At 44.9% G+C, this 22,813-nt stretch overlaps 1 protein-coding gene across 2 annotated transcripts in view; it reads right to left on the bottom strand.

The window, feature by feature from the left end:
* Nucleotides 1–1,629, bottom strand: part of DMRT1 (doublesex and mab-3 related transcription factor 1) — a 107,023-nt gene extending 105,394 nt beyond the window's left edge. For both annotated transcript variants that reach the window (XM_032633839.1, XM_032633840.1), the window contains exon 1: nt 428–1,629. In XM_032633839.1, coding sequence (XP_032489730.1) covers nt 428–775 — 348 coding nt within the window. In that variant the 5' untranslated portion in view covers nt 776–1,629. The remainder of the gene's footprint in view (nt 1–427) is intronic.
* Nucleotides 1,630–22,813: the final 21,184 nt, after the last annotated feature.

The following is a 22,813-nucleotide window of genomic DNA, read 5'->3' as shown; positions in this document are numbered from 1 at the left end:
CCTTCCCCAGCAGTGCGAACCCCGCAACTCCCAGCTCTGAAAGGGAAATCAGACATCCTGGGGATCCTCGGGACCCCCGGGACCGCCGAGACCCACGAGGGGGAGATCCCCACAACTCCTATTGGAGGGAGGGGTCAAGGATCCGGAGCCGCCGGAGCAGAGTAAACCCCGCACCTCCCTGCTCCATCGGCCCTCCGAGAGCGGCCCTCCGAGAGCGGCCCTCCGAGAGCGGCCCTCCGAGAGCGGCCCTCCGAGAGCGGCCCTCCGAGAGCGGCGTCGGCGCGTGGCTGGGAGCCCGGGCCCCGAGCGCGCCGCGGCTGTCGGGAAGCACCGCCGAACCCGCGCCCCGCATGGCGCCCGCCTGGTCCGAGGGCCTTTACCCAAAAAGTTAAGGGCTGAACCCCGGTTCCGGGGCGCCCGCACTCACCTGCGCGGCCATCACGCGCTGTCTCTCTGCGATCAGGTTGCATTTCTTGCACTGGCATTCCCGCCACATGCAGAAGCGTTTGTGGCCCTTGAGCGCCGACGCGTAGCCGTGGTTCCTGCACCGCGCGCACTTGGGCAGCCGCGGGGACTTCTTGCTCGCGGCGGCGTCCATGCCCGACGCCCCCGAGCCTGAGCCGCCGCTGCCCCCGGCGACCGCGCCGCCCGTGGTCCCGAGCAGCGCCCCGGCCGCTTTGCCGAAGCCCCCGGCCTTGCCCTGCGGTGGTGACCCAGGGGCGTGCGGGTCCTCCGACGGTGGCGAAGCCTTGCTGTATGCGTCGTCGTTGGGCATGGTGCCCCAAGGGGATGCGCAGGGACTCTCCGGTGGCTGCAAGGGGAGCACCCAGCCGACGGCAAGGCTCCCGAGAAGGAGGCGCTGGAGGCGTACGCGCTGCAGCCGGAGGTGCAGCTGGAATGGCGAGGTCGGGACTCGCAACTCCCAGAGTGGTGGGGGGTTGTGCCCGTTGCTTTTTTTTTCCTTTTTGCGCGCGCGCGGCGCAGAACTTTTGGATACTTTTCAGAACGTTCCCGGGATTGCCTGCGCGGGAGAAGGCGCGAGGAAGCGCGGCCACGCCCACCGCCCCCCAATTCTAGGCACCGAGCTCCCGCTGCGTGCAAGCTTGCACAGGCTGCAAACACCGAGGGCATTGCTGCAGAGCCACTGCAAACGCACACCCGGAGCAGAGGTGCTCGGGGATTGTGTGATCCCCGTACGCTCAGCGTGCCCAGGCCGGGCTGCCCTAGCACGCTGCACGGAGGAAGCTGGGCTTCCCAGCTCAAGAAGGTTGCTGTGCATCTTAGTCGTGAAGGCTGCTTGGAGGAGGGGCAGACCACCCTGTGGGATCCTCCAGCTCCCTTCCCCCCAGTGACGCCATTTTCCAAGCTCGATAGGGCAGACTTTGAAAGAAGCCAGCCAGAAAGTGGTTTCTTTCTCATTTAAGAGAATTAAGTATGAGGTGGAAGGCCTGAGAAAAGTCTCTGCGCTTATAACAGCAAATAAGCTCCTCAGTGTGCGGGGGTTAAGCGCGCCCCACATTGGGCCTTTCTGTTCTCCAGTTACCTCTTCCTGCACCTGTGCTCGTTTGCTCACAAGATTGCCACCCGCTGGCTCCAGATAACTTTCAAATCTGGAGTTCCAGTCCTTCTTGCTTCTTACTTCAGGGACATGCAGCTTCTTGCCTTTGAGGCAACTTCGCTTAGGACCTGCAGGCGCTGGAAACTCGGTCTTCTAAAAACCTCTGTTGGGGTGGGGGTGGGGGTGGGATATAGACATTTATCAGAAATTCATTCCATACTTAAGATCTGTGGGGGTTTTTTTGTTTTTGTTTTTTGTGGTACGCGAGACTCTCACTGTTGTGGCCTCTCCCATTGCGGAGCACAGGCTCCGGACGCGCAGGCTCAGCGGCCACGGCTCACGGGCCCAGCCGCTCCGCGGCATGTGGGGTCTTCCCGGACCGGAGCACGAACCCGCCTGCATCGGCAGGCGGACTCTCAACCACTGCGCCATCAGGGAAGCCCAAGATCTGTGCATTTTAATTATTCCTCCAAAAACCCAAATCCTCTTACAGCCTTCCCTGCACCTCTACCCCCAACCATGTTTGTCTTCTGTCTTTGCACTCGCACGGCCAATCCAGCCCTAAGGCCTGCTGATCATTTCTTCCTACACACCCAAGTGTGCCTCTAAGGCCAACCCGTCTCACATCTGAATCTCTGCAGTAGCGTCCAGCTGGTCTCACTGATTCTTAGTCTTCCAGTATATTCCATATTCCATGCACACAGCAGCTGGCGCCCTGCAGTGGCTTGGTATTGTTTTCCATGTGAAAAACAAAAGTTAAGGACCTGAGGGTGCATCTTAAAAGGACTTTGAATGATCTCCCTCTGCATTTCTCAGCCTCATATCGTTATTTACTAGCTTGGAGGAGCTCTTTGTTGACCTTTTACATACCTCTTTGCTCGGTGCCACGTCCCTAACCTTGCAATGGCCACTGTCCAGCCAAGGGGGCTGCCCTCACATCTCTCCCTCACTCTCCTTGCTTTTCCCCAGTGTACTCTGGTTCCAAATTCTTGGCCCCAACCCTAGGGGTTAGGTCCCCAAAGGATCCTGGCCACCCCACTCGGCTTCTCAGCAAAACGGTTGCCCATTGACCCTCTCTTTCCGCAGATTAGCATTTTCAGCACTGAAAATCTTCTAACCTGCCTTTCCCATTCTTATTCTGAGGCCCCTCTCACAGGCTCTTTCCCTCAGCCTGGATTTTCTCCATTAGTGTTCTCAGTCTGAAAATTATTTACTAAAGAAGCTTCTAGCTTTTCACGGTACCTCATATCCTACCCATCAAGCCAGCGAAGCTTTACCTAGGACAGAGGCCAGGATGCAACGATTCATCTCAATCTGGAGCTTGTTAAATGAGAACCACTATTTTGTTCAGGAATATCCATAAGACTTTCATGAAAACACACATACCAATCAATTGCTGTTATCTACTATTGACTTTTCTTTTTCCATATTTACATTTTAATACATTAACTAAATCTGCATCATTCCCAAAGCCAAGTCCAGTTTCAGAGAATGAAGTCAATGCCAGAAGCAGCAGCTGTCAAATCCCAACTTACAGGGGAACACGTGTTTCTTATGAGCATCCCCTCACTAGAATCTGTGATGGAGGGACTTAAGCCTACAGAAAATGTGAGGCTAGGAAACTGTGTGACCAACATATCAAAACATAAAATGTTGTAATGAAGTTAATAGCCTAACCAACTTTTTATTCACAAACCACAGAGGAAGTACCAGACACGAGACAATCGAAAAGGAAAAGTGGGAAGACCTCCAGGGTGAACAGAGTGGTCCCGGATATTTTGAGTAGTTTGGCTCTGTTGTCTCCTTTCTTCCCTCCCTTCTTTCCAAAACAAAGCTATGAAGGATGATGATGCAGATCTGTATTTACTGAGGGAGAAAGATGTTCAGTGCATACTGATAAGGGAGGAGGAAGGGAGTCCAGTTCTAGAACACAGCGGGGTTAGGCAAAGACTTCTTCGATATGACACCAAAAGCACAAGCAATGAAAGAAAAAAATTGATAAACTGACTTCATCAAAATTCAAAACCTTTGTGCTTCTAAAGACACCATTAAGAAAGTGAAAATACAAGACATATATCTGATAAAGGATTTTTATCTGGAATACATAAAGAACTTTTGTGATACAATAATAAAAAGACAAATAACCCAATTGAAAAATGGGCAAATTTTTTTTTTTTTTTTTTTTTTTTTTTTTTTTTTTTTTTTGGTACGCGGGCCTCTCTCTGCTGTGGCCTCTCCCGTTGCGGAGCACAGGCTCCGGACGCGCAGGCCCAGCCGCTCCGCGGCATGTGGGATCTTCCCGGACCGGGGCGCGAACCCGAGTCCCCTGCATCGGCAGGCGGACTCTCAACCGCTGCGCCACCAGGGAAGCCCCTAAAAATGGGCAAATTTTTTAATGGTCGTGCACCAAAGAAAGTGTTCGGATGGCCAGAAAGCACATGCAAAGATGCTTGATATCATTAGTCATCAGGAAAATGCAAATCAAAACAATTAGATATCACTTCACACTCACTAGGATGGCTATACTCAAAAACAAAGACAGTAGCAAGTATTGGCTAGGATGTGCAAAAACTAGAATTCTCATGTATTGGTGGTAGGAACGCAAAATGGCACAGCCATTTTGGAAAACTTTACCATCTGACCAAACAGTTTCATTCCTAGATACCTACCACAGAGAAATGAAAACTTTTATGTCCACACGAAGACTTGTATGCGAATGTCATAGCAGCATTTTCCGTTTGAAACAATGCAAATGTCCACTAATGGTTGAATGAATAAACAAAAATGGTATATTCATAAAATGGAGTATTATTCAGTCATTAAAGGGATGATGTACTGACACATGCTACAGTAAGGATGAAACTTGAAAACATTATACAAAGTAAAAGAAGCCAGATTCTTTCCTATGTTCCCATTCATATGAAATGTTCAGAATAGGCAAATTAATATAGAGAGAAAACAGCAGGTGCCAGGGTTGGGGTGGGAATAGAGAGTAAGTACAAATGTGTTTAAGGGATCTTTGGAAGGGGTGATGCAATGGTCTAAAATTGGATCGTGGTAATGGTTGCAAAACTCTGTAAATTTACTAAAATTATTGGTATGATTAAAACAAGAGAATGTTATAGTTTATATATTATACCTCAATGAAGCTACTTAAAATTTTGAACTAAAAGGAAAAAAAAACTCAGGATGTACAACATGGTTCCATTTCTGAAATAGGAACTAATGTGTATTAATATCTGCTTGAGTAGGTTATTTAATTCTCTATGAGTTATAGGATTATGGGTGATCTTCTCCTTATTTTTTTTTTTTTTTTTTTTTTTTTTTTGCGGTACACGGGCCTCTCACTGTTGTGGCCTCTCCCACTGCGGAGCACAGGCTCCAGACGTGCAGGCTCAGCGGCCATGGCTCACAGGCCCAGCCGCTCCGCGGCATGTGGGATCTTCCCGGACCGGGGCACGAACCCGTGTCCCCTGCATCGGCGGGCGGACTCTCAACCACTGCGCCACCAGGGAAGCCCTTCTCCTTATACTTTGTATGTGTGTTTGGGAGCAGGCCCATGTTCTGGTGCCCTCCCTCCTGTTTCGTCCCCTGTAGCTGGGTGGTAAGAAATGACATCTGAGTTTGGGCCTAGCAGACTCAGTGTCAGCCCTGTGATCAACCCCAGACCACCAGCATTCTTGGCATTAGAATTGGAACCCAAGCTGGTTTCACAACAAATTATTATGTGCTTTGCTTTCCAGTTACCATAGCTCTGTGGTGCATATACACTTGGTTTATTATCTGAGTTTTTAAAAACACTTGGGCATTACTGTCACCAGAAATAAAGAGTACATTATTTTCTTGGTGAGGTAGTATAGCACCATAATTAAATGCCTGGCTTTGAACGCCAGCCGTGTGATCTTAGGCAATTTTCTTAACCTCTCTGTGACTCAGTTCATCTGTAAAAGGAGGGTAATAATAATAACCACCTCAAAGGATTGTTGGGAAAACTAACTTAGTTAATACTCATGATGTGCTTAGAAAAGTATCTAGCACACAGTAGTATGTATGCCATTTTCATTATTTACATATTTGAAATTTTAAGAGTAGTGAGAAAGCAGGGTACATCTACATATAACCTTCCACCTACTAGAATACTAGAAGAACTTACAGGGAGGGAGACCTATACTAGAAAACACCAAGGATAAATTTCATCTAGTTTGCATTTTGTCCATGCAAAGCAGTTTTTGCCCCAGTTCTTGGTACAACAGGTCACGGGGAAAATTCCCCGTGGGGCTTCTAACTGTATATACGAAGCGAGACACTATAGAGTCAAAATATTTAGCTCAGGTGCCTGCCAAGTGTGCAGCCCGAGAGTCAGCTGGCCTGGATGAATGATCTGCCGCCCCTCCCGGGGGTGCTGGTCTGAACAGCAGGAATCAGGGAGAAGTGAGACTCGTAGGGCCTGAAGCATTTCATGATAGGAGGACCCTCAGTGAGAGGGAAGACTGAACAGGACTTGAGTAGGCACAAAGGAGAAAATAAGACATTCTAAGTTGTGGGAACAAAGGATGGATGACGGGGGTATGGGGAGTGAGGTTGTGAGTTGGGGGAGAGGGCACAGACATGCCAGTCTGGAACAGAGGAGTCAAGCCGGAGCCCAGTGGGAGATAAGGTTGGAAAGATAGCATGGCACCTTGCCTGCCAGTGAGGAATTTGGCTTCTATCCTATAGGCAAATGGAGAATGATGGAGGCTTTTGTCCTTGAGGTGCTGGAAGAATGAAAGTGGCAGGCGCGCCAATCACTGTGGGACTTGAACAAGCCGCTTAAGGTCTCTGAGCCTTCCATCTTTGTGAGGAGCTGACAATACCACAGCGATCAGAGCTGTTTGTAAGATGCCTAGAACCATGCCTGCCACACAGAAAATACTGGATCATTGTTCGCAGCTGATTCTAACTACAGTTTGGATAGGCAGAGAGGGAGAAATCTGAAAGCAGATAATGCTGGCAAGGACCTAGTTGTTCAGGAAGATGGCTGTGCCTGAGGCTGTGGCAGTGAAACCTCATTACAAGACAACCTTCCTCTACACATTCCAGTTCCCACCAACATCCACACAGACAGACGAAGGCAGTCAGAATCCTGGAAAGTGTGGTATAAAGGAATGCAGGCCTCGCAGTCAGGCTGCCTGGATAGAGTCCTAGCTTGGTCACTTACCAGCTGTGTGCCGTGGGCAAGTCACTTACCCTCTCTGTGCCTCCCTTTCTTCATCTGGAAATTGCAAATAACCTGAGAAGTGTTGTAAAGATGCAATGATTGATATACGTAAAGGGCTTAGGTGAGTGCCTGCAAGAGAATAAGCACCATCTAAGAGTGAACTATTGTTGATTTGGAATTCTATCAGAGGAATTTTGAAGCACAGATAGAAGATGAGGGGAACAAAGAGGCAGGTTTGAGAATCTGGGCAGTTTGCTAGTTCCTCCCAAGTAAACTGTTCCCAACAACAGTAATTAGGAGCCCAGTCTGGAGCCTGGAAATAAGTGACAGAACCTCTGAGTAGCAAACATCTGTCACAAAGCATATGATCCTCGCACTATTTGAGTATCTGGAGCCAGTCTCAGGCTCTTAGGAAGACCAAAGGACACAATAAGGGGGCACATCACAAGCAGCACGTGGGCAGAACAGCAATGGTTAGAGCTGATGGGAGGGAGGAGACAGCACAGACATAGGCAGGGAAGGCTGGTCTGTGTTACTCAGGGCACAGGTCTGCTGCCTACAGCTGGCCTTGGGAGCGTCACTGTTTTACGACTACACAATGATTGATTTTCACAAGTAATGCTCAGTGAGTTATCAGCAAAAGATTAAATCATGTTCAGCTCCTTACTCTCTGTTTAAGAAGAGTATACATATGCTAGAATTTTTCCCAATAAAAATGGTTAAAATGTAAGTTCTGACATTTAAAGAGGAAAGCTTAAGTTATTTAGAAAAATCATTGAACATGATACCAGTGAAATGAAGTGATCTAGAGAAAATGCACTCATAATCCAGAAAAATTTTAAATGTATTTTGAAGATAATTGTAGATGACTTTTCAGTATTAACTGCTGTTCAGAAATTATCAGCAGCATACTGACCCTTTTCCATTACCCTAAAAAAAAAAAAGAAATGACTTACCATCATGAGTTTTTCTTGTAGGCTCAACTGCTTAAAATTTCAACGATAAATCTGGTTAAAAAATGTTTGTTTTACAAAGTTTAATTTGATGGGGAAAAAGTAACAACATACATTTACTGTTTGATATTTGTAAAGAGCCAACAAGTGTCAGCTTGCTATTTCAGATTATAATTTACAAATACCTTATTTTAACTGGCCATTTAAAAGCAAAGATGATTACTTTTTAAATTTAACAATTCACCCAAATTACCATCTATTTATTTAAGTACTTATACAATTGATGCTCTTGTAAACTGAGGCTCTTGCCAGAGTTTCCCCGTGACTTGTGCTGTAATAGATAAAAAAGGACAGAGGAAAGAGTGAAAACAAATTCTGAAACAAAATTTCATTCAAAAGTTTCAAATTAATTGGAAGCTAAACTGTATGTCAACAAAGGAGCTCAGATACATCTCCCATTGGGTTCAACAGCCACTAACTTGCTGATTTCTCGGTTGGTCAACAAAACAAACACAAGACAAACAGATAGTTTAGCAGTGTTAATACTCCTGGGATAAATAACAACGTAAGTAGGCTTGTATATTTACCATAGGCCATCTACATGAGGTAGAGAGTTGGGAATAGTAAAATGAACATTCTGTGGCTGATTCAAAGTTAAAGAAGCCCTTGTCAGGTTACTACCAAGGTAAGGAAGAAAACTACACTGGGTTTTAGAGATCTATTATGAAAACAAAAATTCATCTAATTCCAGAAGAAAGAATGATGAGTCAAGAAGCAAACAGTGAGGATGACTATGGTATTTGATGCCAAGAATTAGACTAACTGTAATCATAGCCATTTCTGACACAAGTTATTGAAAAACCACCCGCAAGCATAAAATGACAAAACAATTACATTCATTTATATATTTCTGTACTACTGTTGATAAATATTGCTTCAAGTTGATAATACGGTTATTGCTAGAGCCGGCTGATGTGAAGTGAAGGGCTACAATACCCTTAACCAAACATGACTTCAGGAACACTACAAAGCATATGCTCCTAGTGCTGGGAAAACAAGACAAAGGAGTTACCTATTTCGCCAGAGAAAACATCAGTAACAGTTCAGTTCAACCGATGTCTCGAGTTCAGGATTCATTGCCCATTGAAAGGTGACATTAAGAGTGAGATCAAGAGTTTAGAAGAGAGTGGGGAGGGAAGCTTCCTGGAAGAAGCACGCTTTCAGGAAAGCAGTATTTGGAATAATTAACCAAATCATGAAGGGGCGATAAACTGATACAAACTAGAATTAAATCTCCCAAGGGGGGACTGGGACCGTCTCATTAAGGGGACACTCTAATGCAGCCTCGATTCTGTCCTTAAATGTTCATCCCTGGGGTGCCCATTTCCTCCATCCCCATCATGCTTGCTGCCCTACACTGTCCTTAGTGGAAGCCTTCCTCCTGCTTTCATGGGCTCAGGAGGAATACGAAGCCCTTTCTTGCTTCCAGGAACCTTAATGAGACAAGGGTATTTTTATTATTGTTTACAAACACTAATAAAAGCTGGGGAAACCCAACAAGGAAATAATCAGACTGCCACGAATCTACACGCTCTGGCTTGCCAAGTATAATCACCTATTCCTCTTCCTAGACACCTCAAGAAAAAGGGTGCTGGGGCCCTCCCATCCCACAGACAGGCTTGCCCCACCACCGTAGACGCCATCCTTACCCACTGCCTCCCTTTCCCGGCCAGCCAGTAAGTTTGCCCCACAGTGACTGGCGCCATCCTACCCTTTTGCGCCGGTGGGAGGGGCCCTGGGCCGGGCAAGGAGTCTTCTCCCTTCCCCCTTTCAAGGCCCATTTCCTACCCGGAAAACCCGCCCCCTTCCTCTGATTGACAGGCAGTGTCTGCGCTCTCCAACGCATTCGGCGAGCTCAAAGGCATCTCCAGGCGGGAATATGCGTACTCTTACGGCTGGCTTCCGTAGGCTGGAGGGGGCGGGGGTAGAGGGTGAGATTGGTATTCTTACACCTGGAAAGTATAGTCCGGCCCCTGTACCTGTGGGTTTGGCATCCAGGTATTCGGAGGGCCTCCTGTATTCACTGGACTGCACCATTTTATGGAAGGGACTTGAGCATCCTGGGATTTCGGTATCCACGGGGGCTCCAGGAACCAGTTCCCTGGGGATACCAGGGGACAACTGTACTATGCTCTTTGAAGTAGGAGTGCCAGATAAAATACACACAGAACATACACTTAAAAAGATTATTCCTTATTTATCTGAAATTCAAATTTAACTAGGTGTTTTGTACTTTTACTTGCTAAAAAGGGTTACCCTAATTTTATGGGTCCTTAGAAACACCATTTCCCCAAGTCCCCTTAGAAGCAGGAAGAAAACCCTTTGCACCAGAAGTCCTTCAGCTACAGGCCTGTAGGTCAAACTCAGCCGACCATATGTTTTTGTATGGCCTGTGAGCTAAGAATGGGTTTTACATTTTTAAATGGTTGAAAGTGAATCAAAAGTCAAAAGCAGACTTTTGGTGACATATGAAATTTTCATGAAATGCAAATTTCGGTGTCCATAAATGAAGTTTTAATGGAGTACATCTACCCCCAGTTGTTGTGATGTGATATTATGATTCCTGCTCGTAGAGTTTAGAATAGAATGTATGACCTGTTAGAAATAGGAAAGGCAAGACGGAGTCACAGTGGCCCACGTGGCGCCCGTCTGGATTGTTTCTAAATGTCTGTAACTTAAGGTAATGGGTGTGAAATTAGGTAGGTAAGTTGGTTTGAAAGGTCCGTGGAAAGACTCAGGGTTCAGATGGTGCACCTGGCCGGTGAGGCACGTTCTTGGGCTGTAACCGCTACCCCGTAGGGACTGTACCTCATCAGAGATGGGGTCAGATCGCACTTGCTCGAGAGGGGTCTCTTCGGAGCGCACCCTGCGCTGCAGACTCTGCTGGTGTTGGAAGCTTCCCTGGGGGCTGGCAGAGCAGAAGGCGATTGCCGAGAGAGCCGGCCCCACGATCCTTGCTGAAGCCAAGGTCCAGAACCGGTGCCTGCCGCCTGCCTGGAGGACACCTACCTTCCTGCGTCTCTCCTCGGAGCTGTTCGTGAAGTCCTTTCTTCCCTTTAGTATTGTGTGTGATTAATCGGAGCGCACTGAGTGCAGTAACCCGAGGGATTTGATCTTCTACAATTGGCCCGGTCGCCGTTTGTGCCTTCACAGTCCCCTGATTCCTACCTGGCCTCGCGCTTTGGCTGGAGACACCAGTCCTTTACGCACTGTTTGTAGCTGCGTTAGAGATACAAGGGCAGAGTTCAGGAGCTGCAACAGAGGCCATAAGGCCCACACAGTCTAAAATAGTTACTATATGGTCCTTTACCTAAAAAGTATGTAGAAAACAAACTTATGGATACCAAAGGGGAAGGGGGTAGGAGGAATAAATTAGGAGTATGGGATTAACAGATACACACCACTATATATAAAATAAACCACAAGGATTTCCTGTATAGCACAGGGAAATAATATCTTGTGATAAACTCTAGTGGAAAAGAATCTGAAAAAAAAATATGTACAACTGACTCACTTTACTGTACATCTGAAACTAACACAATATTATAAAGCAACTATACTTCAGTTTTTTTTAAAAGTATGTGGATCCCTGCTGTAGACTTCCATTTTTTTGAGGCCCCCAGTATATATATATATTTTTAAACGAAGATATGTCAGAATGGGATAATGCACTTGGAGGTATGTCCAAGGTCATTTGTGAATGGCAGGCTTGTTCTAAAATGGTGGTCCCGACTACCCTGGTGGCGCAGTGGTTAAGAATCCGCCTGCCAATGCAGGGCACATGGGCACGAGCCCTGTTCCAGGAAGATCCCACATGCCTTGGAGCAACTAAGGCCCTGCACCACAACTGAGCCTGCACTCTAGAGCCCGTGAGCCACAACTACTGAGCCCACATGCTGCAACTACTGAAGCCTGCATGCCTAGAGCCCGTGCAATGAGAAGCCCACACACTGCAACGAAGGTAGCCCCCACTCGCCACAACTAGAGAAAGCCCATGCACAGCAACGAAGACCCAACAGAGCCAGAATATAATTAATTAATTTAAAAAATAAATTAAATGGTGGTCCTGTCTCTCCCCTTCAGACTCCCCCTCCCTCCGGCTGATGGGTTAAAGAATGAAGGTGACATAGGCCCTCTCTTGGCAGAGCTCATGATTACCAGGGGAGACAGCCATGTAAATAAAGTGTTTTGCTGGAAGTGTATTAAGCCTGGGGAGGACAGGAGAGTTATGTGGACAGCCCAGCCTTACCAAGCAGGCAGGAAAGGCAAGAGCATCTATTTCAGACCAGCCTGAGGATAAAGGTACAGATGCTTGTGAGTATATGATGTATTCCAGAAATGAAGGACTTAAGTTTGGCTGAACCTGAGGGGCAGGGGATGGCAGGTGGGGAAGGAATGACTCAAGATAATAGCAACATTTAACAAAATTCAGCAGAGCTTTCTATGTGCCTAACACTGTTAGAAGTGCTTTCTATACTAATTCATTTAATTATCACAACTGCCCTTGACATAGTCCTGTCATTTCCCCACTTTACAGATGAGAAATTTGAGGTACACACCCAAGTTAAGTGATTTGCCCAATCTGAAAAATAAAAAAAGAACAGCAGGAGGTAGACCCAGGCTCATTTTCTTAACCAGCTAAGACAGGTAGGGTTGCGTTTCTCTTGTCCCCCAGATAGTGGCAGTGGGAACAAGTGGGTGATGGGAATGGAGAGGTGGGATATTTCTTGGGTTCCAGGACTATCTTGGATAATTATGTGAATGGTGATAGCAACTGAATTAAGGTGATCAACGTTGAGCACTCCTGAAGCAACAGCAAGCAAAACAAAGGGGCAGGTAATTCATTGTGAAGTGTGATGCAGGCTATAAATGCTGAAGAAAATCAGAGCAAGGAGAGGAAGATTCCTGTTCACAAAGTAGTTATGACTGGTGTCAGAGAAGCTGGCCTTTGCACTGGTCCTTTAGACACTCAGAAACAAGGGGGTGTGAATCTACAAGAGCCTTTTCCATTATTTTGTTTGGTCTTGTTCATAGCTGTATTCCAGCACCTAGACCAGCACCTGCCATGCCTAGTGGCTCATTAATACTTGTTGAATGCAGGAGTGGGTTTTAAAATATACAGGTGTGTTTGAATAGGTAATACGGTTACATGGTTCAAAAGTTAAAAGATTCAAAAAGATGAAGAAGGAAGTTTCTTCCCACGACTGGCCTCAGTCACACAATTCCCCTCCACACAGGCAACCAGGTTGTATGATTTTTTGAGATTTCTGGCAAATATGTGTGTGTGTGTGTGTGTGTTTATTCTCCACTCCCTCCCCACACACCTACTTTTCATACAAATGGTAGCATAGCATACACACTGTCCTGTTCATGGTTTTTGTTCACTGCATGTATCTTGAGATTACTCCCTGATAGTTTATTTTCCAGCCGTAGCTGAGGCATCGACGTGCCACACTTTATCCAGTCCCCTACACTGGACACGTAGGTCTTTTTCTTCCTTTGCTCTTACAGGTAGCAGTGCAGTGAGGAATGTATGGGTGTTGAATGCGGAAGCTCGGGGATAAGGAAGTGAAATGACTTAAGAGCACGTTTTTAATGACTTTAGAAAGTGACCACCACCTTTTAAAGATTGGCCAGAAGCCATCCACCACAATGGTTGTAAAATCCCCACCTTCAGAATATGACAGCTCCAGATGGGATCTGGTGGAATGAAAGACAATGGTCTGGTTCTGCCCCTTATGACTTGCATTCCCTTGGAAAAGCTACTGAAATCCTCTTCAGTTTTCACATCTGAGCTGGGGATGGTGATGCTCCCAGGCTATGAAGGTTAAATGAGATGAAGTAATGAGCAGATGCAGCCTGCCTGGGTGTGTGGTACATGGGAGGGATTCTCACCTTCATTTCATTGTGCTGCTGTGCTGTGACCCTGCAAATTCTCTTTCCCATTCTTCCTTCTGCCTCTTTTTTTCCACCTACTGTGACCAGAACAGCTCAGTGAACTCTAGGGCTAGAACATGGATGGGCCTTGAAAACATTATGCTAAGTGAAAGAAGCCAGTCACAAAGGGCCACCTATTGTATGATTCCATTTATATGAAATATGCAGAAAAAGCAGATCTAGGCTGATGGTTTCCTAGGGCTGGGGGATTGGGGGGAAATGGGGAATGGCTGCTACTGGGTACAGGGTTTCTTTTTGGGGTGATGAAATTGTTCTGAAGTTGCTGTAGTTGCACAACTCAGTATACCAAAAACGTTCTATACTTTAAATGGGCAAATGTTTTGATATGTGAATTATACCTCAATAAAATTGTTATTTAAAAATGCCTTGGCGGGAAGGCGAGGTAAAGGAGGAAGAAGGGACAGAAGGGCTCCCGAGCAGCAGATAGAGAGCTGCATTCTAGGCGCAGGTCTAGTACAGCAATGGGCACCAAAGGGCCTCAACTTTAGTCCTGGCACAGCCTCCAACCTGCTGTGTGACCTTAGAGAAGCCCCTTCACCTCTCTGTGCTTTGTTTCATTAAAAATTAAAATAAAATGAATAAAAATAAGGAGGTGGAACTTGATGACCTAGGGTCTCTTTCCCATCTAAGTCTACAGTTGGACTCTTGCCTCGGGCTGGGGGAGGAGAGGTGAGGGGAAGCCAGAGTTATGAAGACAGCAGAGATACTGGCAGGCTCCTCCCTTGTCTCTTCGCCCTGCTCTGTACCCTGCTCTCCCCTTGAACCCGAGGCCTTTGTTCAGCTTCCCCCACCCTGGAAGTTCATGCATGCAGGGGAGAGTATGAGGGTGGGGTCGGGTCAGGGTCATGAGGAGGCCCGGACAGGAGCCTCACACTCACAGATATCACCCCATTTTCTACTTGAGATTATACTCCTTGGGAAGGAAGCAATTTGGAAAGATGAACATAGAGCCAAAGCAAATTCTCCAAGCAGAGAGGTGGTTTTCCAGCTACTTACAAGGATAACTTGGCCACCACTAAGGTTAATTATCATCCTTTAAGATACAATGGTGAGCTGCACTGAAGTAAATATGTGGATTTTTTTTTTTTTTTTTTTTGTGGTACGCGGGCCTCTCACTATTGTGGGCCCTCCCGTTGCGGAGCACAGGCTCCGGACGCGCAGGCTCAGCAGCCATGGCTCACGGGCCCAGCTGCTCCACGGCATGTGGGATCTTCCCAGACCGGGGCACGAACCCGTGTCCTCTGCATCGGCAGGCAGACTCTCAATCACTGCGCCACCAGGGAAGCCCCAATATGTGCATTTTTAATTGTGGTAAAATGTACATAAAATGGACCATTTTAACCGTTTTTAAGTGTACAGCTCAGTGGCATTAAGTACCTTTACAGTGTTGTTCAACCATCACCACCACCCACCTCTATTTTTAAATGTTTATATTGAAGTATAAAAAATAGAAAGTGCAAGAATCCTAAGCGCTCCCCTCCGTGAATTTTGTAAGTTTGTCTAGACCCTTATAACTGTCATCCAGATCAAGATACAGACCATTTATAGAGCTCCACAGGGCTCCCTCTTGCCCCCTCCCATCAATTGTATTTTAAATTTGTTTTTGCTAAATTTATCTCTTTGCTTGGGGAAAAGAAAAAAAAAAAAGGTCTTTTGCAAACAACTTAGGTGGTTTTGCATACTGCATAGTCTGTATCTCAATGTTTCATTTCTAGACGTTCAAGTCCCAGTGTACTGGGCTGGGAAGGCACTGTGCTAAGACCGTGAACATGTTGCTCCACAAAAGGTCCCCTCTCCTCCAGCGGCCGGAATCCCTTTGTCGCACAGCCCAGGGCCCGTTCATGTATTGAAAAGTTCTCATTGGTACGTGCTCTAAATTCTCACTGCAGATAGGACAAAGGTGACCACCTTTCTGTTAAACATAATGAGGAGATATTTTCTACTTGCTGCCAGGTAATTTGTTGGTTAAAGCATCCAAATGTGTGTCCCATCAGTGACGTCAAGTTTGCTGGTTCTGTAGCTGAACTAAAAGTGACATAGCCTAGCCCACTTTTTCATTCTGTAGATTAGCCTATGATTTTTTCCTTCGGATTTAAAAACTAATTTAATTTAAATTTTTTGAGATATAATTAACAAATAACATTATATTAGTTTCAGGTGTACAACATAATGATCTGTTATACGTATTGTATATTGCAAAATGATCACTATAATAAGTCTAGCTAACATTCATCGCCACAATTTTTTTTTCTTGTGATGAGAACTTTCAGGATCTACTCTCTTGGCAACTTTCAAATATACAATATAGTATTGTTAACTATAGTCCCCATGCTGTATATTACATACCCAGGACTTATTTATTTCCTAAGTGGAAGCTTGTCTCTTTTGACCACCTTCACACATTTTTTTTTTCAGTATTTAAATCTGGACTGGTGTGGGTGACGTAAGAAGCAGGAAATTAGAATATAATTTATCAGACTAAGAACTAAGAAAGAAGCCAATAGGAAACTAAGGAAAATAGATAATGAAGGAAACTTGAAGAAGGAAGAATTGGAAAAGGATCAAATCAACCCCAGAGAGAGAAAAAGATTTCACAGTTCTGATCAGGAAATCCAGAAGAAGGCAAAAACAAAAAACCCCTGCTTATCTTCAACTCCAACATTATTACCTGCAAATTTGGTTCTCTGTAATTTTTACCTTAACCGAAGCCCTGAGAAAGCCCACGTGTTTTGTTCACCACCGTCTCTCCAAAGCTCAACACAGATGCCTGGCATGTGGCAAAGAGTCAAGAACCAGGAAGCAAAGGACAGAGGAACCAGCTAGAAAGGCCCTTTTCTAACTGGAGAAGATGGTCACGGCAGGGAGAGTGGGAGGCAAGGAGGAAGGGTCACGAGGGAAATGATCACCTATTCAGAGTGACACGTACTAGTGCTGGCGCGTCCCAGTGTAGGTGTGTGGGAAAAGAAGGAAATAAACCTTAAGGAAAATTTTCATTTTAATAAAACACACACACACACAAGCGTGTAACCATGTGTGGTGATGGATATTAACTAGACCTAATGTGATTATTTTGCAATATATACATATATTGGATCATTGTATTGTATACATGAAACTAATGTTATATGTCAATTATGTGCCTATTAAAAATAAAAGAAAGCAAGGTAAGTAAACAATTAGAAGGAATGGGACAGGATTGCCCAGCGAATACAAAAAAGCCTTTCCTTTAAATCAACACTAGTGGGTGTGAAGTGTATCTCATTGCGATTTTAATTTGCATTTCCCTATGACTAATGATGTTAAGCATCTTTTAATGTGTTTATTAATGATGCCTAACCATCTTTGATGAAATATCTATTCAAATAATCTGATGAGAAATCATTTAGATTTGGTAATCAGTTTATAATGAGAATAATAGCAGCTAACGTTAATTGAACACTCAATGCCAGGCACTTGGCTAAATTGTTTCAATGAATGAATCTCACTTAATCCTCACATCACACCTGTGAAGTCAGCCCTGTTACTCTCATGGTTTTTAAAATGGGGAAACTGAGGCACTGAGTGGATAAGTGAAATGGTAAAGCAGGGGTTGTAACCCTGGTAGTCTGGTTGAGAGCCCACACTCAATCGCTCCATGGTGGGCAATACTTAAACATCTGGTTCTGGAATTCCAGCAAGCCTTGTCTGATTGTGCAAGTACAAGCCTCTTGGTTCTCAGGTGCTTGCTGGGAGCTAGCGGTGGGATCTACAAGTTCTAAGTGGTTTTTAGGGGCATAGAAAACGTCTTGCCAATACAAAAGTTTTCTTCTCTAGCCTCTATGGTATCTGAGAGTTTTGCCTTTGAGAAATTCTGAAGCAACAGCTCTGCAAAGTCCATGGTGAAACTGATCTCAGCATAATATTTTGTTGAATGTGTGCCTTGTCTTTCTAAATGATTGTAAACTCCAAGATGGCTGAAATCGTGTTTCGTTTTTGCATGTGTTTTAGAATTTGGGTTTCTGGGCTCAAGGTTTGTGGGGCTCTCTCTGTGGGAAAGGCAACCTGGGTTGAGAATATGTTCTTCCAGAAATGCTTGCCTTTGCTTCTGCCAGACACCCCCAAGGGTGTTACCAGCCCAGAACCACTTTTGATATTAATAACTCTGCAGAGGGGTTCCCAGCCCTCACAGGTAGTGTAAACTCTGAGACTCTGTGAGGACAGGCTTGTGGTTAGAAATTCTCATGGATGATCTCCTCCCTACACTCTACCCCTGCACCCAGAACTAAGGCCCAGGCAGACAAGCTTCTTTGTCAAATTGGCCAAGGTGTGTGACTTTCTAGTCCACTCTTTCATTCAAGGTGTATCCCCTTGGAAAGCCCCAGCTTTGTATTGGGGTATCAATTCCAATTCAGTTTTAGGGGGAGCCATAGGTCTTGTCTCCTGGCCCTGTGAGGGTCTTAAAAGCCAAGCCTCTCAGCACTAAAAATACATGAAGCCCACACCAGAGCACCCACAGAGTCTGTTCTCTTCCTCTCAGCTTTTTAGCTTCTTCTTTTTGACCTTTGGGGATTTCCCATATTTTCTTGTCACCTATTAATTTATAGGACATTCATATTATTTTAATCCAGAATTTGTTAAGTCTTTTGTTGTGGGAAGTTGTTCAAAGTATCTATCCCGCCATATTTTTTGGAAGTGGGAGTCAGCCAAGAACCATGTTTTTAATCAGCCCCTGCATTTTCCTCAATACCCAACACAGTACTGTACAGAGACTGGAGGCTTAATCATAGGTAATGGTTGTGTGATTGTCCACGCTATTCCCAAGGGAAAATATATCATCCCATGAAAATGGATTTGTGTATCATATTTTAGTTTTGAACTGATGCCAAATTCATTCTCCTAAGGGATCAATGCCTGACAGGGGAGTTGTAATAGGGAATAGGGAAGAAAAGGAGGAACAGCAAGACTCACGAACAAGGGGAGATGCTCAGGAAAACTACACCCTGCCCTGGGTAAGGGATACCGTTGTCAGGAGACAGGTCACCAAGTGCAAGGTCACTGTAGTTTAAGAGAGGGGCTTCTGTCAACCCTTCCCCAACTTTTGCAAATTATTATATGGAGGGTAGTTCCTTGAGTATTACTTTTCCACTGATGAAGTCTCTAAAGGTTTGATAAGAAGATTTAACAATGCCTGAATACAAGTTAAGCTCTCTTTCCTCTATTTTTTTTTTTTTTTAAGAAAAAACAGTTCTTTGGGGAAAGTGAGGAAGAGAAAATAAACCCCAGCTTTTCCCTTCAAATTTTTTCTTCAAATTTTGAGAAAGAGAGCCTTCAGAGGGATAGCCATACTTATTCACTTTTAATAAATATTTGTGGAATGCCCACTGAGGGCCGGGCCCTGTGCAGAACACTAGAGCGATGGCTGTGAACATGGCAGATGAAGACCTTGCTCTCAGAAACTTTTGTTCCAGGAGCGGAGACAGACATTTTACACGTAATCACAGAAATAAATGTATATATACAGATGGTGGAGGAGTGTTATAAATGGAAGTGCATTGAAAGGTGCTGTGACAGATGATAACCAGGGGCTGATCTGGCTGGGGATCAAGGAGGATTTCTCTGAGGAGGTAACTTTCTGCAGAGATCTGAAGGATGGGCCCAAGTAGTCAGGCTGAGAGTGTGCAGAAGAACAGACAACTGGAGGGAACAGCTTGTGTGCAGTTTCTCATTAGTAATAAACCTATTTATAAAAAATACTGGAGCTTTTGCTTCATCACGATAAGACCTGACATTTGGTAGCACTTTGTCATTGACTATTTCCTGGAGTGGGGCAGGCTGGCATCATTATTTCCACATTCAAGATGAAGGAACCATGGAAGCAACCTGAGTGTCCATCAATACATGAATGGATAAGGAAAATGTGGTACATACATTCAGGGGAATATTAAGCCATAAAAAAGAAGGAAACCTTGCTAACTGCAACAACATGGATGGACCTTGAGGACATTATGCTAAGTGAAATACGTCAGACAGAGAAAGACAAATACCACATGATCTCACTTATATGTGGAATCTAAACAACAACAAACTAACCAACCAACCAAGCAAACAAAAAAACCCAAGCTCGTGGATGCCAGAGGCAGGGGGTAGCAGGGTGGGAAAAAGAGGAGAAGGGGGTTGAAAAGTACAAGCTACCAACTATAAATAAGTAAGTCGTGGGGAGGTAATGGACAGCATGGAGACTATAGTTAACAATACTGTATTGTTTATTTGAAAGTTGCTAAGAGAATAGATCTTAAAAGTTTTCATCACAAGAAAAAAATTGTGTGAATATGTTTGGTGATGGATGTTAACTAGACTTATTGTACTGATCGTTTTGCAACATATAGAAATATACATTGCTATAAATAGAAATATTAAATCATTGTTATATACCTGAAACTAATACAATGCTATATATCAACTATATATACACACACTATATTTACATTATATAGATACATATATACAAGTATATATGAAACAATGAAGGAACCAAGTCTCTGAGTTGTCAAGTTACATGCCCAAGTCACACAGTTTAAAGAGGAATGGAGCTGCACGCTGTGCTCTGGTTATTTAAGTAGCTCACATTTAAAGGAAACTTTGAAAGGTCCCCAGAAACAAGCAGTTCTATTTTAGGCAGCAGCCTGGCAGCTCATCTGATACTCAACAGAAATAACTAGTGGTTTCTCAAAATAAATGGCGTTTTGAAGAGGACAGAAGCTCAGGAGGAAGAGGTCCTGGCTGTAGATTTAACTGTAAGTCATCATCATAAATATAACTTGTTTCATGAGACCTGTAATAAGGTTCTTCTGTGCGACGTAAACGAAGGCACCGCTGTGGAATGTGCAGGTTCTGCTGTCAGAAATTGAGTAATGCTGCCTTAGTGCCCCAGCTATTGACAACAGGACAAATTTCTATGGAAATTACTTTTAATATTGAGTTACTACAACTGAATGGCCACATTTTTTTAAAGATTGGCTAAATCAAAGAACACGAACTCCTCTTATCACTCATAAAATTAAAGATGGAACAGCAACAAAAAGCACCATTCTTATGCCCTTCCTTTCCTTGCTAGAGTTGTTTAAACATGTTCTGCCAGTGTTCACCTTTTTTGTTCATTATCACCCACTCAGGAAAATATTTTAATATATTTAAACCAGTTAATTAAGCCTAAATGAAGTTAAATTCTATAATATGAAATGTATAATACATAATTTCATTTCATTTCTTCCTAATGAAAGAAATTAAATCCTAAGGAATAAGATTTTGTCAGATAGGGTTTGACTTTGGGAGGGCCACAGACCATTGTAATATCTATGATTTTTTTGTCCCCCAAGGACCAATTTTCATCTCTCCTCCTATTGAGAATTCATTATCTAAATGAGAAGCAGAGAAAACACACACACACACACACACACACACACACACACACACACACACACATCATAGAGATATGTCATCCTATGGTCTTTAAAGGCTTGTACTGAATGGAACTGAAATGGTCACTGTGCTGGTTAATTTTGTGTCAACTTGGCTAGGCTATGGTGCCCAGTTGCTTGGTCAAACACTAGTCTATATGTTGCTATGAAAGTATTTTGTAGCTGTGATTAATTATAATCACAACTGATTGTAAATTTCAGACTGCTCTCCTTAACGTAGATGGGACTCATCCAGTCAGTTGAGGGCCATAAAAGCAAACAGGTTTCCCTCAGAAGGCATTCTGGGACTTCTCTTGTGGTCCAGTGGTTAAGACTCCATCGTCCCAATGCAGGGGACCGGGGTTCAATCCCTGGTAAGGGAACTAGAGCCCGCGTGCTGCAACTAAAGATTCCCAGTATTGCAACTGAGACCCGGCACAGCCAAATAAATAAAATAATTAAATAAATATTAAAGGGACTTCCCTGGTGGTGCGGGGGTTAAGAATCTGCCTGCCAATGCAGGGGACATGGGTTCTAGCCCTGGTCCGGGAAGATCCCACATGCCATGGAGCAACTAAGCCCGTGTGCCACAACTACTGAGCCCCTGTGCCACAACTACTAAAGCCCACGTGTCCTAGAGCCCACGCACCACAACTACTGAGCCCACATGCCACAACTACTCAAGCCCACAAACTCTAGGGCCTGCGTGCCGCAACTACTGAGCCCATGTGCTGCAACTACTGAGCACGCATGCTGCAACTACTGAAGCCCACACACCTAGAGCCCATGCTCCGCAACAAGAGAAGCCACCACAATGAGAAGCCCGCGCACTGCAACGAAGAGTAGCCCACGTTTGCCACAGCTAGAGAAAGCCCACGCACAGCAACAAAGACCCAACGCAGCCAAAAAAAATTAATTAAAAATAAATAAATATTAAAAAAAAAGAAGGCATTCTGCCTAAAGTCTGTAACATAGAAATCCTGTGGGGGCTTCCCTGGTGGCGCAGTGGTTGAGAAGCTGCCTGCCAATGCAGAGGATACAGGTTCGAGCCCTGGTATGGGAAGATCCCACATGCCGCGGAGCAACTGGGCCTGTGAGCCACAACTACTGACTGAGCCTGTGCGTCTGGAGCCTGTGCTCTGCAACAAGAAAGGCCACGACAGTGAGAGGCCCGTGCACTGCAGTGAAGAGTGGCCCCCGCTCGCCGCAACTAGAGAAAGCCCTCACACAGAAACGAAGACCCAACACAGCCAAAAATAAAAATTAATTAAAAAAAAAAAATCCTGTGGAAGTGCCAGTCTGCTGGCCTGCCCTACAGATTTCAGACTCACCAACCCCCATAGTTGCCTTAGCCACTTCCTTAAAGTAAATCTATTTCTCCTGGAATTACCCAGGGGTCCAGTGGTTATGACTCTGCTTTCACTGCTGAGGGCCCGAGTTCAATCCCTGGTTGGGGAACTAAGATCCCACAAGTTGTGTGGCCAAAAACAAAACAAATCTATTTCTCTCTCTCTCTCTCTCTCTCTCTCTCTCTCTCTCTCTCTCTCTCTCTCTCTCTCTCTCTCTCTCTGACATCTATATTTAAATCTCCAAAATCATCTTGCTGTAAAAGGAGGAAAACGAAATTGAGTATCTCATGTGATAGTCATTC

Source organism: Phocoena sinus, chromosome 6 (assembly GCF_008692025.1).
Source record: "Phocoena sinus isolate mPhoSin1 chromosome 6, mPhoSin1.pri, whole genome shotgun sequence".
In the NCBI taxonomy this organism is placed as follows: domain Eukaryota; kingdom Metazoa; phylum Chordata; class Mammalia; order Artiodactyla; family Phocoenidae; genus Phocoena; species Phocoena sinus.
This window is presented reverse-complemented; position numbering and strand designations above follow the sequence as displayed.